Source organism: Camponotus floridanus, unplaced genomic scaffold (assembly GCF_003227725.1).
Source record: "Camponotus floridanus strain SB8 unplaced genomic scaffold, Cflo_v7.5 scaffold2, whole genome shotgun sequence".
NCBI lineage: Eukaryota > Metazoa > Arthropoda > Insecta > Hymenoptera > Formicidae > Camponotus > Camponotus floridanus.
The window spans coordinates 1,518,680-1,539,812 of record NW_020229325.1 but is presented as its reverse complement, the minus strand read 5'-3'; the positions used below and the strand labels follow the sequence as shown (position 1 = coordinate 1,539,812).

Below are 21,133 nucleotides of genomic sequence, written 5' to 3'. Positions count from 1 at the left end.
ATATTTTAATATTATTAGTTACATTTATAATTATATGTTATTTATGGTAAATGTTTTATTTAAAGTAGGAAAAAGAGAGAAAGAGAGAAGATAAGAGAACGAGATAAAGACATTTTATTAAAAAAAGCAGAGAGAGGGAGAAAAGGAGAGAGAGAGAAGAGAGACAGAGAAATAGAGAAAGAAGCTTTATTAAAAGAAGCAAAAAAAGAGAGAGAAAGAAAAAGAAAAGAAGGTATTTACGTTGTGTTATATTGTACACAATATTTTAATATTATTATTTATAATTATGTTATTTATGGTAAGACAGAGAAATAGAGAAAGAAGTTTTATTATTTAATATTATTAAATTTAATTATAACATTAAGTATATATTGGAATATATATTATATATCTTGAATATTTTATTTTTTTTATGTAATAGCTCAATAGCGCGCGCATCGCGCGCGCCTGTGTTGTCTAGTATATTTAAATTTAGCTTCTTAATTGATTACTTCAGATGAATTAAATTTATATATATAGAGACATTAGGAAATTTTTAATTTAATGACAAACTCTTTAAGTTTCTGATCTAATTGAATAAAAGCATCTTTGGGCATCTCTCTTAACTTAAAAAAAAAGTAAAAAAATCGTTGAAATAGTTTGAAAAGTGAAAAATCTTTGAAATAATTAATATGATTAAATATCATATTTGCAAATAATTATTGTTTATTCTCACGTATGTCTGCATTTATTTAAGGATATTAAAAATATTTATTCAATATAGTCGATACGTCGTTCTCACATTACAATTCTTACTTGTCATGTATGTTCATGTCTGTTGCTATATGCCAAATATGAGATAAATGAGCGGACACGTATGGCGCATTCGAGCACCATGAGATAAATTCGATTTTAATGAGCGAAAAGAAGCCAAGAAGGAATAATAATGCACAGGAACCGGGCCGAACTTCCTTTTTTATTTATTTTTTTTTCTAATTTGCTGACAGTCTAGACGGTAATTTTCCGGAAACAAGCCATCGTCGCGCTCGTAACACACGTGTTTACCAGGAAGAAATTATCGGGGGAGGACGAGATAGTAAGAGCAAAATGCGAGACGTTACATTCCGCTTCGCTATTTATTGGATGATGCGTAACGCGCAATATGCACTTTTTCCGGATGCATTGACCTCGTCATCGGTCATAAAAATCGTGCTGTGGTCAGGCGTTAAAAGAAACGTGACGATGTTAAGAAATACGGTGAGGATGCGGTTTCGCAAGACCGAAGCTTTATCTGTAATCGTTTTATAAACTATCGTATGTGATTTATTAAAAAAAAACAGTTGTGTAAAGATATATATTTTAAAATATTAAAAGTAAAAAACATATTTAATTAAATAAATAACATATAAAATAAATTTATTTGTAAGACAATTAGAACTTGTTCGACCAGTTCAATAGATACAAATAAATACTTTGTATTCGTAGAGTTGTTACAATTTTTTAAAAACTAATTGTTACTTTTTCCAAAATGACGAGATTTTCATCCTAATAAATTGTACACATCAATTATACCTTCCAATTTTCTGATAATACCGCTTATGTCGTCGGCAACTTTTTATATACTATACGCTCGAAGTTACTGTTTCCGCGATCGACCACTTTCGAGGCATCTCCGAGCCACCCCCGATCCTGCTTTTTCTCTTTCGCTTTTCCTTTCTTTCCGGGCAGCATCCTGCGATTGGTCCGCCACGGTGCGACGGCGTCGGCCCAATTGGTCAGTAATTATCATTAACGCGTTTGCGCGAGGGGTGGCTTTTCCTCCGATTGGCAACCCTCTCCCGTGTGTAATTAACGACGAGGCGCAGGCGCGAGTTCTCGCGCGCCGAGCGGAAAAGCAGTATCGGCGCCGCCTCGTTCACCCTCTCGGAAAATCGACTCGACCCGACGATCCAGGATCTCGCTCTGTCTCTCGGTTATGACCAGTAATTACGAGGAGGAGGGGTGGCGCGCCGAGGGGTTATTTCAGAACCGCCCGACGAAGTGTTGTACCGCGCCGGCGCGCGTTTGCGCTCTGTTAATTACTCATTAACCCTTTCCGGAGGAGCGGCATGCGCCAAGAAAGGGGCGGATTCGCGTCCTTCCGTAATCGCGAAAGGGGTGTTTCCTGCGCGTCACTTTGCCCGCGCCTCCATTTTCTTCTTAAGATAATTAGAGATTTGTTTAATTAAATAGATTGTCTCTCGAAAAGAGATTAAAATTGTTTCTTAAATCAGGACAAAATCTGACATTATGTGTATATCGCCTTTTTAAGAAATTACATTTGTATTTAAATCTATTTGTGTATGTGTATTAATGAATTAGCTTATTATCCTTTACAAGAAAAATGATATTTGTTTTTTCCAATTTAATTATAAATGATGATAATATAGATAATTTAAATAATTAAAAATTATTGTACTTTATTAAATATAAATTCCTACATAAGTGACGAAGAATCATGCAATATGTTTTATTATGAATTATTACAGAATATATAGCGTGCTTAATGTATGTGTGCTGTTAAATCTAGTGCGCGCTCTAATCGTGCGATATTGATTTGCCTCAACATTCGTAGTCTTCGTAGAATTACGTATAAATGCATTCAAATGCGACTACATCAGACAAATCAATTAACATTTATTATTGAAGTCATTTTATTGTTTGCACATATTAGAGCAAGATAAAACAGAATTGGACATAAATTATTAAGAAATTATTATAATGTAATGTAAATGTGTACATATATAAATGTTATAAAAAGTGATGTCCTTCTTCTTCTCTCTCTTTTTATATCTCAAATATCTTTAAAAAAAGATATATCCAAAATTACACATTTTTTTATTAATATTATTAATTAAATACATAAAAATCTATATTGTTAAGAAAGTGAAAGCAATCTTTTTTTCTCGATAAAAATAGAGATATTTTTTTATTTGTTCAAATCATACAAAGTAAGATTATGAGGAGAAGAGAGAAGGGATAATATTTCCAATAAATTTTAGAGAAAAATTGGAGGAAAAATATTTTTTAAAACATCAGATATTATAGCATATGTAATATTTTTAAGAAATGAAATTATACAATTCTGTAATATTTTTTTACAATAACATAAACATTCTATAAATTTACAAAGGTACAGTGGAATATGATAATGAAATGAGAGAATTTTTCGTGCAACAATAACAAGCCTCGTTACTTACGTATTAATCCATTCTTTCCGGGAAATGCCAGATAAATGTGATGAAAAAGCAGCGCGTTTCTTCAAGGAGTCTTTTTAAAATTCACCCTTTATCTTTGCAACGCACGCGATGCGCGTAATAATACAGCATTGTTGCTTTGTTCTGTTTTTTTTCTTTTCTATGCGGTTTACTAACTATCAATCATGTAACCTTACATAAACTCACATTACTGTAACGTTTCACACATTCATTGCAAATATCACAAAAAGAGTAAAACCGTTAGAGACTAGAAAATATACTATTGCAAAATAATTGTAATCAATAATACAATACACACATTATACTAGTTAATCTACAATCTTGACAATATGAAAAATAGGATATAACTACAACATTGTCAAGATAAGACCTGTCAATTAGCAATAATTGGATGTATTGTATATATTTTATACAATGCAAGATTATATATCATAAAACATTATTTCAACAATATGAAATACTTTTCTATTAAAGATTATTTCATTTCGATATTTTATATTGCTTACATATTCTAATATATTTATTCGAAAATAATAATATTCAAATTATTTTTGTTTGTTGAATTTAGTTGAATATTAAATTTAATTTCCACGAATAATACAATGTCTCTCGCTCTATATTAAAAACATATTACTCCAACAATGACATTTCAGATTCAATGAAAATCCAAATACGGCTTTTGTGTATGCTGTTAAGTCGAACAAAATGTCTCGAGATAAAATATTTTTCGTACAATTGGATTTTTGGGAATATATTTTCCAATCATTCTTATTGTATGTGACTAATGAGGATGAGCATGCAGCTCCAGTGCATACATGCAAGTGCACGGAGTCGCCGGCTCGACTCCACCGAGTCTGTCGGTGCATAATGCACACGCCGCTGCTGTATCCGAGTTGCCGCCGCTTACATGTATGTACATACATACATATGCTCCCGAAACGAGCGCGCAGCCAAGGAGGAAGGATATGTCCCTGTCTGCTACGTGCGCTGCTAAATATGTCCGGTTAAATAATAAATCCCTTGATTCATACTCGTGCCAGCGCCGTCGTCTCGACTGTCATGGATAAGGATATTATCGTGAAACGAAATCAAAGCTCAATTCTTTAGTTGCAGTGCATTCTAATTATCCGTTCCCGAAATTGCTCGAAAGAATTCATAAATCTGTATGTTCGCATAATAAATAATAGCTTTTTCGTTTCCTAATGTCTGGTCTAGATTTCTTAATTAAAACGGAAGGGATGCACGCGACTACAAAGATGTTTGCATTTTCTGATTAATAATATAAGACATTTACTTTTCTCAGCGTGATATTACAACTTTATAAGTATCTGCGATTTCTTTGAGCCTGGAAATTAACAAGATTATTTGTCTCTCGGTTCCTCTTTTTACGACATGCCAACAGTACGCGCGACGCTCGTACGCGAATCACGATGTTTAAGGCGTCTAAAATTCAGAAATGTCCCCGTCAAGAGAGGGATTTGCCGTAGCCAGTGCCGGGAAGGAGAAAAACGAGTTATAAAAGTGTATATTTCCCTGGCGAATAGTGCGCGCCTCGTCCTCTTCGACTTCCCGTCCGCTTGAAAAATCCGATGGCGTCGCGCGACTTCAGCCGAAATTAACGACCGCCTTCGCTGTCACGTTACAGGAATAAAGCGACTTGATATTTTGCAGTCATGTTACGTACGTACTTTTTTTATAAGACACAAAATTGCTGAAAAAATTGATCTATGTCGATGAATTTTCAACATTTTAAACACACATACATATATATGTAAAACTAAAAATAAAATTATATTTATAAATTGATTTAATTAGCAATTAGTAATTGACAATTCAGTAACAAAAAATAAAGGTGACGAAGATAAGAAATATACAAAGATTTCAAAACGCACCCCAACAAAAACACAAAACAAAATTAATGAGAAACAGAATGAAACGAGTAGCAGGACGCGTCTCATAAGGTCAGGTAGGGGCAGACCTAAGGGGTTGCGTCTGCTCTCAAACCTTGATATGCGACGTGTGATCTGTGTGAGACACACGCATACAATCTCTCGTCTCTATACATACGAATATGTGTAGACTCCTTTCCGATAGGAATTCACAGAGTCGTCCACTGCACTATATGCGCGCGTCCACTGTACAACGAAAAGGAGAAAAGAAGGGTAGTGGTAGAGTGGCAGAGCGGCAGATCTAAGGGGTAAAACGAGCGGCCAAGTATATAAGGGTAGGGATGGGGAATGAGAGAAGAGCAAGAAATAGGAGAAAGAGAAGGGGAGGAGGAGGAGGAGGAGGCAATCGTAGAGAGAGTACATAGAAGAAGGAAGAGAGCGGAGACTCGCATAACGATCCCGTTTAAGAATCACTCCCTTCTCCTCCCCTTTTCGTCTCGTCTGTCACCCTCCCTTCCGCCTTCTCCCTCTTGTGCCGGGCGAGATAGAACGGGCGACCGTTCCCGACACCCACTTCGTTCACCGACATTTTCCTTCCTCCTCCATCTCCGCAACCTCCCCAATCTTCGACAACCCCCTGTCGAAGGACAGCATTTGCAAAACTCCGGCGTGTATAATAATTATTATTGTCCATGGTGCCTCTCACCCCTCTTTCTCTCTATTACCCCTCGGCGTCTCCCGCCCGTCCGCCCCCCTTTCGACGGCCGCGATGGCGTGGTCTCCCCTCCAACTGCTATGGACAGGGTGGTCCATGGTCCACGCCTACCCAGCATCCCCAGCTTCGAGTGACGTTCGTTCAACTTCCCCTCCGCGCGCGCTTTCTCAATCCCTGACACCCACCCCTTTGGATCTCGCGAACTCGTTCCCGCGTTCTATGTGCTCCGTCAACGAAGAAAGACCGACAAAAGAGGGAGAGAAAGAGAGAGAGAGAGAAAATAGCTAACGAGAAGCCGTGCCGGTACAGGGAATGCTAAATACACCTCGATCCCCTCTACCCCTGCGGCTCTCTCCGCCATTCCCTTCCTCGTCGATTCTCCGATCGGTCCATGTGTCTCGTCGTGTCTCCTTCTCACTCTCCGTGACATCCCCACCCCCGTTGGAGCGGAGCGGACCCCGCCGTGCGCGATGGTCCCCACAAAATAAATTCACCCCCTCCGTCGCTTTCCTCTCCCTCGTCGAGTCGCGTCGACCGGCTGGCGAAGGTGGCCGATGTTCGCCGAAGACTCCACTTACATTGTCACTACGAAAGCGCACACGTCGCGCAAAGCATGTCGTTCTTGTTAGGTGCGCCTGTGTGGGTGCCATGACGTTTACAGGCCTGTACAAGTAAATGTGCACCTTCTGTATACGTATTCGTGTCTTCTATGTGTCATGTATATTTGTATTTATGTATGTTTGCGTGTGGGGCTAACGTCGATTGTATAATCGCGACGAGAGAAACAGAGAGAAAGGCATGGGGAAGATGGGGCGCAATGATATCAGAAACATCCTCAGCTCCTTTCCGGTGCGCTTTTTTGTCGCGCGCGCGCTTCCCTTTTGCGTCCTTTCACCTAGCCATATTTTTGTTCATCACACATCGTCGACCACGAATGTCCTGAACGTTGCCTTTTTGCCTTTGCATCAGCTCGTTTATGCTATTTAGCGTCAAATTTCAAATGTGCGACATCCATTTCCAGATGTTATTTGATTTCACGTTTAATCGTGTAAATTTATCGATACACATTTATAACTGATAAGCAGAAATAACGCATCGTCAAGAAAAATGTTTTTTTATGTTTTTAAGAATGCGAAAATAATTTGTATCATTTCACTTTTTAATATAAAAATTATATTTTCACGCTTATTTAGACTTCAAGATTTTTTTAAAGGAAATTTTGATAAGTTCTCGCATTCGGCAATGGCCAATGATCTATGAAATTTTCCTAGTTTTGCTAGCTCTTTTGCTTTCTCCGATTCGAAATACATTTTTCACGCTAGCGGACATTGATTGAGTGCACCTAAGGAAAGTAATATCGTGAGAATTTACCAGTACCAAGTTTTGTTCAGCATAAGATATAGTGGAAATGAGCTACTCTTTTTTTCTTCGACAATGTCCATCATCAAATTCAAATTATATCTAGTCGTTTAACTATCGAAAAATTATCATTGAAGCATTATAATAATAAAAATGATTATTAACTATGAAAAAAAATACTATATAAAAAATTACAACATATATTCACACATCAAATCTCAATTGAAAAATCGATGTTAATGTCTCTAAATAATTGAGATATTAAATTTTGCTCATCGGCTGCATGTAATATTGCAATCGGTAAGCAAATAAATTTTATATCGCATTAAACAGTGATAACACGAATGTATTAACGATCTCGAGAAGCAATCTCGTCCGATGATACAGAAGGAATTTGAACGTATCGAAGAAACGACTGACGAGAGAATTGACATCGAGGAAATAAAAAAGGAAGCGTAAGAGAGAAAGGTCAGGACGCAGTTCTGAACGTTCAGAACGACGACAAACGAAGGTAAAGATGACTGGTCAGATTTCTTAAGTGTTGCCCCAATCAGATCCCATGTCACTCGGTTCATTAATCCATTCAGGACGAACTCTGAAAAGTTCCGTCCCGCGCCATATTACAGAATTACATTTCGTTCGCGCACTTAATGACGTGAATACGTAATGGTCGTTCGAGTCGCGCGTACTCTCGAGCGTAACGAGATCCAATCGAGTTATCGTATATATACGTACTATATATATATATATATATATATATATATATATATATATACTCCTGGACAAAATTAACGCATAATTTTTTTTCACTTTTTCTATAAAAATTGATATTTAAATTTTAACGAAAAATTTTAAAGAAAAAGTGGAAAGATATTATGCGTTAATTTTTTTCACTTTTTTAAAAAATTTTTCGTTAAAATTTAAATATCAATTTTAGAAAAAGTGAAAAAAAAATTATGCGTTAATTTTATATATATATATATATATATATATATATATATATATATATATCTTATAATATCTTATAACCCTTTAAGATGTACAATTCTAATGCGCGAAGTCCTTAATCTTTCGATATAATTTTCGATGCAATCAATGCAAAAAAGAACACATATTTATTTGTATTATTTAATAATCTTGCAGTTCCGTAAATTCTTCTATCTCTCAGTACTAAAAATGTCAATTTATAATGAGAATATATTATATACAAAGATAGATCCTGCGTAAATAACTCATGACTGATTAAGGGGCGATCAAGAAGATAAAAAAAATTAGATATGACGATTTTTCAGAGGGTATCTCAGAACACACACAAGATTTATCTTAAAATTTATCTCGCCTAATGCGGGGTCAATAATGACACCGATAACAGTAAATCATCTGATATTTGACATCCTCTTCGATTACATTACGCCCAAGGTGCATCGCGCGTCCGCGAGTCGATATCGCTCGCGCGTGGCGATTATGCTCACGCATAATATCCGGTGAGGATATATTCGCGCGCGCGTGAAAGAAGAAAATCACATCGAGCGAGAAGAAGAAGAAGGAGAAGAAAGGGCCAACCACGAGTGCCGATCTCGCCGGATCGCTCGCTCGACCGAGGATTTGCAAACAATGGCGCCTTAGCGCGCGGCGCGTTCTTTCGATGGCGGCTCGATACGTATCGCATTTACATATTATTGCTATTATTAGGTAAACGATCCTCCGCCGAGCGCCTCTTTAACACTACTCGCTCGCTCTCCGGACTATTTTACGATCGTGAGGACCTCGCGCGCGGCGAGGCACGGGGCCCCCTCGCTCCGATAAAAGCCAAGCTTTAAGCTTCGGTCCGGCGACAAAAATTGAAGCACCGCCCGGGCCGAGAGAGTGGGTGGCTGGAATTGTAAATAATCGTCCTGCGGGGAGATCCTTATCGGCCGTACATGGCGCTATCCTGTCCGCGCCGCCAGCAAGCGGGCTATCAATGTCCATGGCATCTACCCCCTAAATCGATTTCGAATTGGCATTTCTAAATGTATATAAATATATAAGTGGTACGTTAAGAGTAAAGGCAAAAGGTTTATCGAACTTAATTTCGATTTTTATTTCGGAAGCGCGGTACCCTTTTTCTAATCTACATAATTGATTTTTTTCATTAAAAGCGATTAATGGATCCTCTGATATCTTTTAAAACATGCTTGAAATCTTCAATTGCGTGTGAGATTATATTCATGATATCTATGAATTTATGCTCTTGTCATTTTGGAAATAAGAAATGTTTTATATATATAAAAATTTAATCTTATTAGAAACAATGATATTAAATTAATTATTTAAAATAAAATGTATACTTGAATACTCTTTTGTACATATCACCATCCAACATAAACAAATAAATTTCATAAATGTTTTTAGATTCAACATTTTCTGAAATTTATTATGCCAAATGTAACTTGGATAGTATCTCGAAATAAGAATTATAATTTTTTTATTTACATTTCTTAAAAAAAATTTGATAACAAGTTCAATATCTTTTACAAACATTTCTGATATATGATTGAAAAAGAGAGAGATAGAGAAAGATTTGGTCATCCTGTATTTTCAGATATAATCGCCCCGCATTTCTCGATATTTCTCTTTTTAAGCACGCCAACGGCGTGACCGCGTAGCTAGACCGCATGACGCCGGACCCGAATTAAAACCGCGCTTTTACGGCTCGGGATTCGCCCCCATCGCTTCCGAGGAGTTCGAACGAGACAAAAAAGATGATCTGATAAAACAGAACACGCAGAGCTTGAAGAAGAAAGAGAGAGAGAGACGGGAGGAAGTTCGGAATCGCGGTGAGGAGGAAGATATGGCAGAAGGATCGGGGAAGCGGGATGGAGAGGATTGTATGCGAGTGGATATGCGCATACAATGGAGCCAGGGAGAGCAAAAGCGGCGAATTAATTGTCGCTCGCGCCGCCGACGAAGCCGCTGCGATCTGCGGGGCCTGATTTGTGGACCGCGCATATATATCACCGTGGGCCACACGCACGCGTATGCGTGAATGTGTCTCTCCCTCTCTATCTCTATCTTTCTCTTTCGCTCTTTTCCACTCGGAATTCGCGACGGAGATTGCGAAGACGATGTGACTGTACTGAGATTGCTGCTAGTGGCTGACAATGGAAACAAGCTCAGAAAAGGAGAAGGTACGTGGAGGAAAGAAGATACATGTATAAAGGAGAAATTGGAAGATAAAGAGGGAAGAAGAGAGACAGAGAGAATAGAAGAGAGAGAGAGAGGGAGGGGAGAATACGAGAAAGAGAAACGAGGAGAGAAAATGGGAATAAGAATAGGAACGAGAGAACGACATACGATGCTGAGGAGCGGGAGGAAGGGAAGATCGGGAAGGGAGAGGGGTGACTTAAGGATCCGCAGAAAAAAAAACAAGGTAGAGAAGCTGGACGATACTACGAACAATGCGCCAACCGGGTCCGCGAGTTTCCCTCCGTCGTCCCTGCCTCTCCCTTCTTCTTCTCCGTCCCTGTTTCTCGCCGCGCTCTCCGTTTCTCTTCGCTCTCTTTCTTATTCTTGTTTATTATTCAATGGGGCCAGAAGGTGCTCGTTAATTGATGGCACCGGCCATGGCCGAACGGGCGGCGCGGAAGAAGGAAAGAGGAAACCGAAAGGAGAAAGAAAAGGAATCGAAACGGACGGAGGAAAGGAAGCGCTGGAAAGGATGAGTGGGAGGAGGGCAGCCTCTGGACCACCATCGCCTTATTTATAATGCCGGGGATAACCGAATTCACGATCAAAATCCCGCGTTCCGCGGCATTGATGGATCACCGTGCGCCGCGCGACGTCGCGACGACTCCGGTATTTTCAAATGAACCCGCCCCTTTTTCCTCATGATGCCTCCGCACACGAGAGAAGAAGCCCGGAGGGATGGGGGTGGAAGCCAGCCGTATTCCCCTGTCCTCTTCTCGCACGCTCCGCTCTCTCCTCCCCCTACCCTAGGATGACATCGACGAATTCCGCGGAGCAACCTGCTGCCGCTTCGGAGATGCCTCTGAGGGATTCGATTTCTATATGCAGGTGTTCGTTTCTTCGATCGGATCGATAGCGAAGGACCGCAAGATCGGATCCTGTCCGATATTTTTAAAGAGCAAAAAAATATAACTCAAGAGAAGTTAATGAAATAAATGTAGATAAATTTCATTCGATTGAAACATCTGTATTAACATGGATATTCATTCATGTTGCTTAAGCATAGTTTTTATCTTAAAAACTACAGAGAAAAATTACTTGTCAAACTGAAACGAATTTTTTATTTGAACGAATTTATCGCGTTATATTATTAATTTTGAAATATATATAATTGTATGTCTTTTCCAATGCTAAAATTATTTCTGTAACTTATACAATTTACATTATTAATTAAACAACGATATAAAACTAAAATATCTATATATCTTTATTATCTTTTGTCATTTATACTTATATTAATAATTTTACTAATTCGAAAATAATTAAATATAAATCATTGCACAAAGTGATAAAAAAGATATCTTTCAACTCCGTGAATGATGTACAGGATAGAGGTTTTATAATGAAAATTATTTTCGAATTGTCGCAGATTGCTCGGCCGCGGTTCCATGCATGTGTTCTCCAGCGAGCAATTTCAAAAGCTAATGGACGCAAGCGGCTTCACGGGCCCCTGGCATTCCTTAGTGGACCTCGGGGCAGGTGATGGCGCAACCACCGCCCACGTGGCGCATCTCTTCGAGAAGGTGTATGCCACGGATATTTCACCCCCCATGAGATGGGCCCTGGCGAAGAGGAAATTCACGTATGTAAATTATATTAAACGACAGCGCGTCTGAATTCTTTTATATTACCGATTTTTTTACTCGATTTTTAAAACAGTAGAGTAATAACGCTAACAATAATAATAAATTAACCTACTAGAAAAATCTGCAATCAAAAGTCGATAATAATAATAATAAATTATTACAGTTGTAATAATCAATCGCATGATTCAATTTTATTTCAATTTAAATTTCTAACGTACGAAATATGTTATTTATATACATTTATTCTGATTTTTTAATTCTACAAATGTAGTTAAAGCCAATCTTCAATTTCTAAAAATTTTTAGAAATTGAAGATTGGCTTTAAAAGATTTACTGTCATTGTGTATTTTGCGGATATTTTTGTATTATTTATAATAAATAGATAAATTTTATTAAGTAAAATTTACATAAAAAGGCAACAAAAAATTTGATTAGTGTATTTGAAATAAAAAAAAAAATGTTACGAAATCAATCGTTATTACAGTCATCGTATGTGCATATGCAAAGGCTATTCGATCCGAATATCTCGGAAAGAATCCCTACTGACTGGGCGAGAATTTTTCAACTACAAAGCTCCTTTGCGAGCGCGGAATCGCATATGCGAGAACGTGAAACAGATTACATTCTTCGAATCGAATACGACCAAAGGTGGGCGGTGGAATCTCCGTTGCTTGAACGTATTTGCATTTTCTCGGTGACACACAGATTCGCGCGATACGTATTTTATTAGCATCACAGTTTAAAATGCAATTCTACTTGATGTTCTCATTCCTGTGAAAATTATTTAAAATTCCTACGATTATTTATACTATCATACATGACAATAATTGCATTGTATTTACAGACTATTTTATTCAACGATATTTTTCGCGATTGATTCTTAATCAATTTGGAATTTTTCCATCACGACCATTTTTCTAGATCCACAATTTTCTTTTCTCTTTTATTTTTCTTAAATTTCTAACGAATTAAAATGTATTTGCAATTAAACGAATGATAATGTTTTGTTATGTATTATTCTTGAAGCTATATTCTCAAAAATCTCTCAATTTTCAATGGTTTATAACAAAATAATTATTGTTGCCTCGACACTATTATCGTGAAAACATTCGTCTGTGAGAAAAATCATAGAAAGGGAAATCATTTAAAAGGATTCTGGTGAATCTGAATTATTCTGTACAACCGTAAACATCTAATTCTTTATAGGAAGATTATGTCGAGAGAGAAGAAAAAGGATGCATTCAATTTATGCAAATGAATGTAACGTGAATTGGATCAATAAGAGATCAGTGTGCGGATGTTCGCGGTTACTTGATACAGATTCTCGATAATGTAAGCGAGCGCGATTATGCGCGTCGTTCCCGAACGAATTGAGGGGCTATCACGAGTGGTATTATTACGGTTATCTCAAAAACGTGGGTCTCATTATAAAGTGAGATAAGATAATTGATCGTCGGGCTCGGTTCATTCTCGCGCCAGATGATGTATATAAAAGCAGCACGCTCGTCGACACGCTTATATGTCGACGCGAAATATCATCAACGCGGCAACGCCAAGTGACAAGTTCATTGCGCCGAATTGATTGGAATACAAATTTGCGATGATTAGAGTATAACTTTACGCTATCAACGGACACCATCGCCGAATTGCTCTTGGTCACTATTCGAATTTTAAATGAATCGTGAAATAACGCGACGGATTCATAACTCATTTTATAGGAATTCTACCCAAGGATATTCTCCGGTTATTTTGCGTAAAATTAGCAGGAGACTAGACTTCTGTTCGATATTCGCGTTTCTGAAAAATTATTTACATCTCGATATTTTGTCGAGGAAAACAAGCTCAATTTTCATCGCCGATTAACTCACAACATCTAGAATTTAGATTATCTTTGAAAGAACTTTTTTTAGAGGAAATATCGATTTTTTTTACTATAATTATAGCCTATTAAGAATAAATATATTTATAATTATGGCCTATTAAAAATAAAAAAACGATTGAATTAAAACTGGTTTTGTGAAAAATCCGCAGAATCAAACTAAATCATCACCACAAAAAATCAAACTAAATCATCAGACTAAATGATCTCAGTCTGATAATTTTCACGCATGTATTTATTATATTAATGAAAAACTTATTAAACTATTAACAAGATGATTTAAAAATAAATAATAATAAGAGATTAATATTTTATTTTGTTATTAATGGGAATTTTTTCGCGTATGACTATCAAACATCTTATGAGATTTTCTATATTTCTTCTTAAAACAAAAGTTAAGTAAGATAAAATGCTAGAGTTTAAGAATTACATACAAACCTATAAGTAATCCGAGATGCAGAAAATTTATCTCTAAACGTATCTTGGTTTTTACACGCTTTTATATAGAGTACTCGATGTGGAGAGATGGCACCAGGAAGCCGGCCCCTTTAATGTCATTCTCTGTCTGAATCTTCTCGACCGTTGCGACCGTCCAAACACCCTGCTGAGGCTACTGAGAACTTCGCTGGCTCCTGGCGGCAGATTAGTCGTCGCTCTGGTATTGCCGTTCAGTCCCTATGTCGAGGTCGGTGAGAGGGGTAATCACAAACCGTCGGAGTATCTGCCGGTGCGAGGAAATGGACTCGAGGCTCAAATAGCCGGACTAATCGACAGAGTTTTCGCTCCGGTGGGTTTGCGATGCCTTGTCTGGAGCAAACTGCCGTACCTCTGCGAAGGTGATCTGGGACAGTCGTACTACTTCCTGGACGATGTGATCTTCGTTTTGGAGGCGCAGCCAGTTAATACACGATCCTGCGAATTTGTCGCGATAGACAATAGCGTTTCGTTGCAAAAAAACTTTTAGTCTTTAAGGCCTAGCAAACTATGCGGAAGAGATTGTGAATAAAGAAGACATTGAAGGAAAGAAGGGGTTTGAAAGGTATAAATAAAGAAATAAGAGAATAATACGCGAAACAATCCTTTCACACTTGTAAAAACTTTAATAATTGCTGTCATGAGTTAGAATTATGCGAGAATACAGAAGAGCAATACTGGCAAGCGACGACGAGCTTAATGTGCAGACACAGCGGTTAGCGTTTGGTGTACGAATATTGATTGGCGATCCGAGTTTAAAAAGGGAACAACGGATCGGCACAACAGTGCGCATTTTACAATCGTTTATCATCTTACTGTCGAATTCGGTGCGGAAACACGGTGTACACGGTTTTCTATGGTATAGATAATAACGAGAATAACGAGATCCGGAAACAAAATCTGTATTTCGTTTTCTTTTATCCTTTTCCTTGTTGCTCGACTCCGTTCGAGAACATCCCTCTAAAATTCAAATCTTTGTAGTATGTCTCGCTAATTATTTATAATGATGAACAATTAAATGAACAAAAATCGTGTTCTCAAAGAAGAATATTAAAATTATTCTATGTATATATGTGTGTGTGTGTGTGTGTATATGTATGTGTGTGACAGTGACACTATAGCGATAAAATTAATGAGTCGCAGTGACACTACAACGATCAAGTTAATCTTTACAAAACGGGTAACGAATCTTTTTAGACTTTAAAATGATAATTTAATTTAAAAACATAAAACGCCGCGCGAGGCGACGATATCATTAGATTCAAAGTCTAGAACAAATGTAAAATGGAGAGTAAAAAACCTACTGCAGTCTTATAACTTTTGCTTTGAGAAAATACACTTCTCCTCACATATTTTGAGCAATTGCATAATTGTGTTCAAATAATTAATAGGCGAAGATAGATTATAAGTTTATCTCGAACGCAGTCCCCAATATATGTCTCACGAGATTCTATTTTGTATGTCAGATCAACTCTTTTTATCAGACTCTGTTTCCGCGCTCCTTTTTCTCCATTTGGCATAAGTTGCAGCGACTTAGTCATGGATATGCTTAATTGTGCATTGGTTATACGACCGACCAATTGCAAGACAAACGATAATACGTTTGCATTTCTTTTTTTTTATGTAATAAATAACTACTATAAGAAATAAGTCTATCTAGTTATTGGAAATACACTTTGGTGTACAACAAGTTATCGTCGAATTATGAACCATATTGCAGCAGCCTCTTTGTCAATATATACGTATATGCATGTCAACAAAAACGCAGTCTATAGAAGCCGGATCTGCGTTCGTTTAAACAATCACTCCCTGTGAAAAATAAATAAAGAATACTTCTATTGAGAAAATTATTTTTCAGACTTGTTAATCGTATATCTGCATGCATCCCATTTCTAACTACACAGATAACTGCACAGAATGAAAGAGAGAAAATATAATATGAATGTTTATAAATATAATATGAATGATTAATAATCTGATGAGAAAACAAAAATAACAAAACAAACAAATATTAATACTTTGCATCATGGATCCGACTCCTAAAATGGTAATTGATCGGCACATTCGCTGCATACGTGTGTAGTAAATATAACAGATACATGTATATAGAAAGACATCTTCAACATACGCGCATTCATATAAAATTTTGCTATTTGATAGCCAAAACTCTGCATTCTCTCTCAGATATACACATACAGCCCCCACAAAACACAGCCCACGCATTCGAGTGCCGCGCGCTATTTTCCATTCGCGGTATACATCGCTTCTTACACATTCAAAGACGAATGTCTATTACTTTACATTATCGAGAAAGAAGGAAACATTTTATCTCGTATCGTTTATATGCGCGTATAACAACCGAGTGGAAAACGATTTTATTCCTGCAAGTGTTACGATATGCCATTTATTCTCGAGGCAGCGATCGATCGAAATCACAAACGCAGTCCTCCAATTCGTAGGTTTTATCTCGCAAGAGTAAAAACGTTTCTGCATGATAATACTTAGTGCACGGTGAAAAGTCTTTGAGCATCAATGCAAAATCCTTTCAAAATTTCCTAATGACGCAACGATTTTCGTTTCTTTTCTTTTACTATATATATATATGTATATATAGATATTTATATATATATATTAAGAAATAATCTGTTTCTTAAAAAATATCTATGAATTGACCAATGACTTTTTACGTGCACACCGCATATACTGCCCATGGAGCTTAAGAAATAGTGCACAGCTTTTAACATTCGTACTCGCGTGCTCGATTAGCGAACAGTTTTAGAAATAACAACAATATATATATATTCATTTTATCCTTAAAAATAAATAATAACACATTCATACCTTTTTGGAGAAAATATATACACAAATTGAACACACAGTAATTTTTTCACTAATTGAATAACATACTCCGCCTTAATATTAATTGAAAGCTACTGTAAAGAATATATATCTTATAAAACAAACAGTTAAAAACATATTAAAAAAAAATAACGTGAAACTTGGTAATTAAGAACATTGTCGTTCTCTTATGCATCTATGCTGCGAACGTTAAATATCAATTAATAGTAAAAGCTTTTGTACCAGGCCAATTTAGTTTTTGCTTCTTATTCCGAGACTTAAGCTTATATAACAATTTTATACATAGTATATAAAAAAGTCTTATGCGATATATTATTAATCAGGTAATCGTTGGAACACAAGCGGCAAAATTGTTAAATTGATACAGTAAAATATAAATGCTGTTCATACTGCGTTATTTGCGTCATAGCATCAATCATGATATTCGGCATATATAACGCGGGATTAATTGATATATTATTTACCGAATAAGCCCCATAGGCAGAGCAATTACAATACAAAGTCAAATTACAGCGATGAAATAAAGCTAGTAAGAATCCCTAAAATGACGCGGTGTGAGTTTAGTCCTACATATAAATCTTTTTTTTTCTCGCTACTCACGTTTATCACAGTCCACGCATGACTCATTTTGTCTCTTAGTATTTGAAGTCCTAAACGCCAACAACTTTTTTGAGCAATCCATCGGGTTGTTTAGATACGAAACACCCAGCTAATCAATAAACATCTTGTGACTAGAACATCATAGAGCGCAAAAAGACGAAACTTGGTCTGTCGCGAGTGAAGCGAAGACGATGCTTAATCTAACTTACGCTGCTCGCATAATTCTTCCATTCCACCAGCTTTTCTGTTAAGAAGATAAGAAGAATATATTAATGGATAAACAATAGAGCTAAAGTTTTAAATATTAAATAATGTTATAAATATTATAAATATTAAAACTCACAATGATGACAAGTAAGGAGTACCAGTATGATCTAATCGGTGTTTATCTTCATTCTTCCAGCTCGAAACTGGTATATGTGGAGGTGGCAAAAAGCTTCTCAACGATTGTACAAGCTGTATTGTATCAACCAATGCTGCAATTAGAAATAAACAATATAAAAATATCTATAAAATTACTTTATTAAAGAGAATCGATATGAAATTTCACAGTCCATTAAATTCATGATGGAAAAAAGAAAAATAAAGGAGAAAAACAACTTGTAAAGAATTGAAATTACTTTTCTGCAGAGCTTCAGATTGCTTGCCGTATGGTTTACACATCGCTGGCCGTACACAGGCCTTCATTCTTGCCATGTTCTTCATCACCTCTGCAAAAGCACGCACAATTTTCTCTTGACCACCTGAAACAATAAGATAAAAATCCAGCACATGCATTAATATAATTTTAATACTTTTTAAAATACATCTAAAAAGTGTACATTATATCGTGTATATATTAATTATCACTATACTAGTAATCACCTTCCGAATTTGCAGACGATGATCGAGATCCTTTTTCATTTTCTAAAGGCCATGCACCATTGTGCAATGCCAACAGATCTTTATTGGCACCTCCTATTCCTTGTAAGTTTCCTAAACCAAGTCCAGTGAGACTGTCCAAGTTATCCAAATTATTGCGTAAGAAATCTGTCAATTTATGATCAGAGATTGGTATATTGGGTATTAGAGATTCATAATGCTGTTTGCCAGATGGCACTTTTTTCTCTTGCGATACAGGCCGATGCGGAATATTTAATGATGGACGGCTTGGAGGACGTTGAAGATTCATTTGATTGCCAGCACCTCTTATTTCTGCTAAATCTGCTGCAGATCCTCCTCCCATATGTGTATTCGGATTAGCACTACCTAATGTCTACAAGTAAAAAATAAATGAATAAAATATATATATATATATATATATATATATATATATATATATATATTAGAAATATATATTAAATTAAAAAGATTAGCTCGCATAATAGCAAGTAAAAAATAGAAAATATCACATGAGAATTTCACTCACTGCCTGAAAATCTGTACTATGTGGAAAACCACTACGCAAAAGAGATGCAGTTGCTTCATTTTCCTGGATATAAGTTGGTGCCATGTGACCCATTTTTTGAGTGAGTTCCAGTTGATTTTTATAATAACGACAAGCGGGATTGGGACAGTTTTGCACGACTTCTATGATAAATTCCTTTTCCATTCCAAAACATTCTCTTCCAATAGTATAGGACTCCATGACTGCTCTAACTGTACCCTCCAAACCCAAATGTAAACCATGTGGCCCATTCATATGTTTCAACATAACAGCATTAGCAAAGTGTTCATATGGAAGTATTATCTTTCCATTCTCTCTGAGGACTAGTCTTCCCTGCGAATCCAATGCTACTCGAGATGCCATCATCCTATGAATAAACAGATGAAATATAACAAATGTTCGTATAAATTTATATAAATAAATTATATTTAAACAGTACTGTTTATCCTTACTGTAAGTAAGCAGTGCTCGGCATCATGCTGGCATCTTTAAATTCCGAAAAACATTGCAGAAACTCGATACTAGGATTCCATCCCTTATTTTGTAAATATGCTTGTAATAACATGTATATTTTCTCTGTGACGTAGCCGGCACTGCTTGGTGCAGCAGAGTAGCTTGACCCTCCTCCTGGTGGACCCATTTCTGTTTGCATACCTTTGGCAACAATGTTCTTCATAGTTTCCGCCAAGTCCATCCTAAGTGCATATATAATTGAATACGTAAACCTCTTGTCGCAATAAAATTTCCTTATAAATATAAATATAAATCCACTCATGATATATTCAAAATCGTAATTTTATATTACACATGACACTTGTGTGTAACAAGAAAGATTATTCCCCAGGAACAAAAAACGTGTATATAGAAATAAAAAATAAACGTACATAAATAAACAATTAACAGTCAGCTAACGCTCGATACAATCGACGCCTTGATAATTCCCCCTTCATCCGTTATCGCGCGCGATTCCACGACTCCGCGGAGGAGAGTCGTCGGGATCTCGCGGGTGAACGTCAGCGGACATTATCGAGGACGTTGCGCGCCGAGAGTCTCGCTGTTCGGAACTCGAGTGCAGTGCCTCGTGGCGAAACCGGCCGTCGAGATTCACCGAATCGGTGCGGTTCGCCCGTGCTCAGGCGAGTCGGCCGTCGACGACGGTGACACGACGCGATCGTACGTCATCGTCGTCGTCGTCATCGTCGAGCGTCCGGAGTGCGACGACGCCGAGTGCGCTCGCCGCACGACTCTCCCGGCACGGCCATTGTTATCGTCCCGAAGCGAGCCGGCGGAACCGATAAAAAAGTGCTCGGCCGCGAGCGAGCCACCGCCCCCCTTCCGACAACGGCGCAGGGGGGACACCGCGACGTACTCTCGGAGCGGTACACTCACCCCGTATCGCGGCCGCCGCTGCTCCACTCACGTGGCGTAGCCGGATAGCCCCCAGGAGCCCGTCCGTCGCCGTTAATCGCCGTTATTCGGCATCGCCTAATTAATTAAGCGCCCCCGGATCACATTTGCAAATAACATAAATCGCGATAATTATTTCCGCGAGGGTCACTTGCACGGTCCGCCGCCAGGGGCGCCCCGCGTCCTACGCGCTTTTCGGCACACTCGGTGCATACTCGCGCGTATTCCCCCGTACGTGTACACACGTACACGTGCGCGCGGCCAGGGTACGTGGGTGTGCGCGTACACACGGGCGGCCCGGCTGCGCTTACGCGACGCCACTTTGCGCATTTATCAATATTACTTTTTGCAATTGATATATTACGCCGCCCTGCGTCCGGCCCGGCCCGGCCCGCCGCGCCACGCCGTGCAACGAATTAAATCGCGCGCGCGCTCACGTACTCGGTGCTCCGAAAATGCGCGCGGTCGTTGAACC

At 37.8% G+C, this 21,133-nt stretch overlaps 2 protein-coding genes across 3 annotated transcripts in view; one reads left to right on the top strand and one right to left on the bottom strand.

Moving 5' to 3' along the window:
- Positions 1 to 16,029, top strand: part of LOC105258321 (methyltransferase-like protein 9) — a 36,931-nt gene extending 20,902 nt beyond the window's left edge. The window contains exons 3-4 of the mRNA XM_011269519.2: positions 11,797 to 12,009; positions 14,400 to 16,029. Of these exons, the coding sequence (XP_011267821.1) occupies positions 11,797 to 12,009; positions 14,400 to 14,856 (670 nt within the window). The 3' untranslated portion in view covers positions 14,857 to 16,029. The remainder of the gene's footprint in view (positions 1 to 11,796; positions 12,010 to 14,399) is intronic.
- LOC105258320 lies at positions 14,970 to 20,867 on the bottom strand. 2 transcript variants are annotated; one of them, XM_011269516.3, is made up of 7 exons: positions 20,136 to 20,539; positions 19,704 to 19,946; positions 19,234 to 19,618; positions 18,690 to 19,080; positions 18,446 to 18,568; positions 18,169 to 18,301; positions 14,970 to 18,069 (listed from the first exon to the last, which is right to left on the bottom strand). In XM_011269516.3, coding segments are annotated over exons 1-7 (1,326 nt in total). In that variant the 5' UTR covers positions 20,138 to 20,539; the 3' UTR covers positions 14,970 to 18,020. The 2 variants fall into 2 exon arrangements, with proteins under 2 accessions (XP_011267818.1, XP_011267820.1); XM_011269518.3 differs by lacking the exon at positions 20,136 to 20,539 and adding an exon at positions 20,641 to 20,867 and having other exon boundaries at positions 18,021 to 18,069.
- Between the last annotated feature and the right edge of the window lie 266 nt (positions 20,868 to 21,133).

Coding starts and splice junctions, on each gene's coding strand:
- LOC105258320 (XM_011269516.3), bottom strand. Junction 19,619..19,703: donor CCGAGCACTGCTTACTTACA/GTAAGGATAAAC, acceptor GTTTATTCATAG/GATGATGGCATCTCGAGTAG. Junction 18,302..18,445: donor ATCTGAAGCTCTGCAGAAAA/GTAATTTCAATT, acceptor TTCTAATTGCAG/CATTGGTTGATACAATACAG.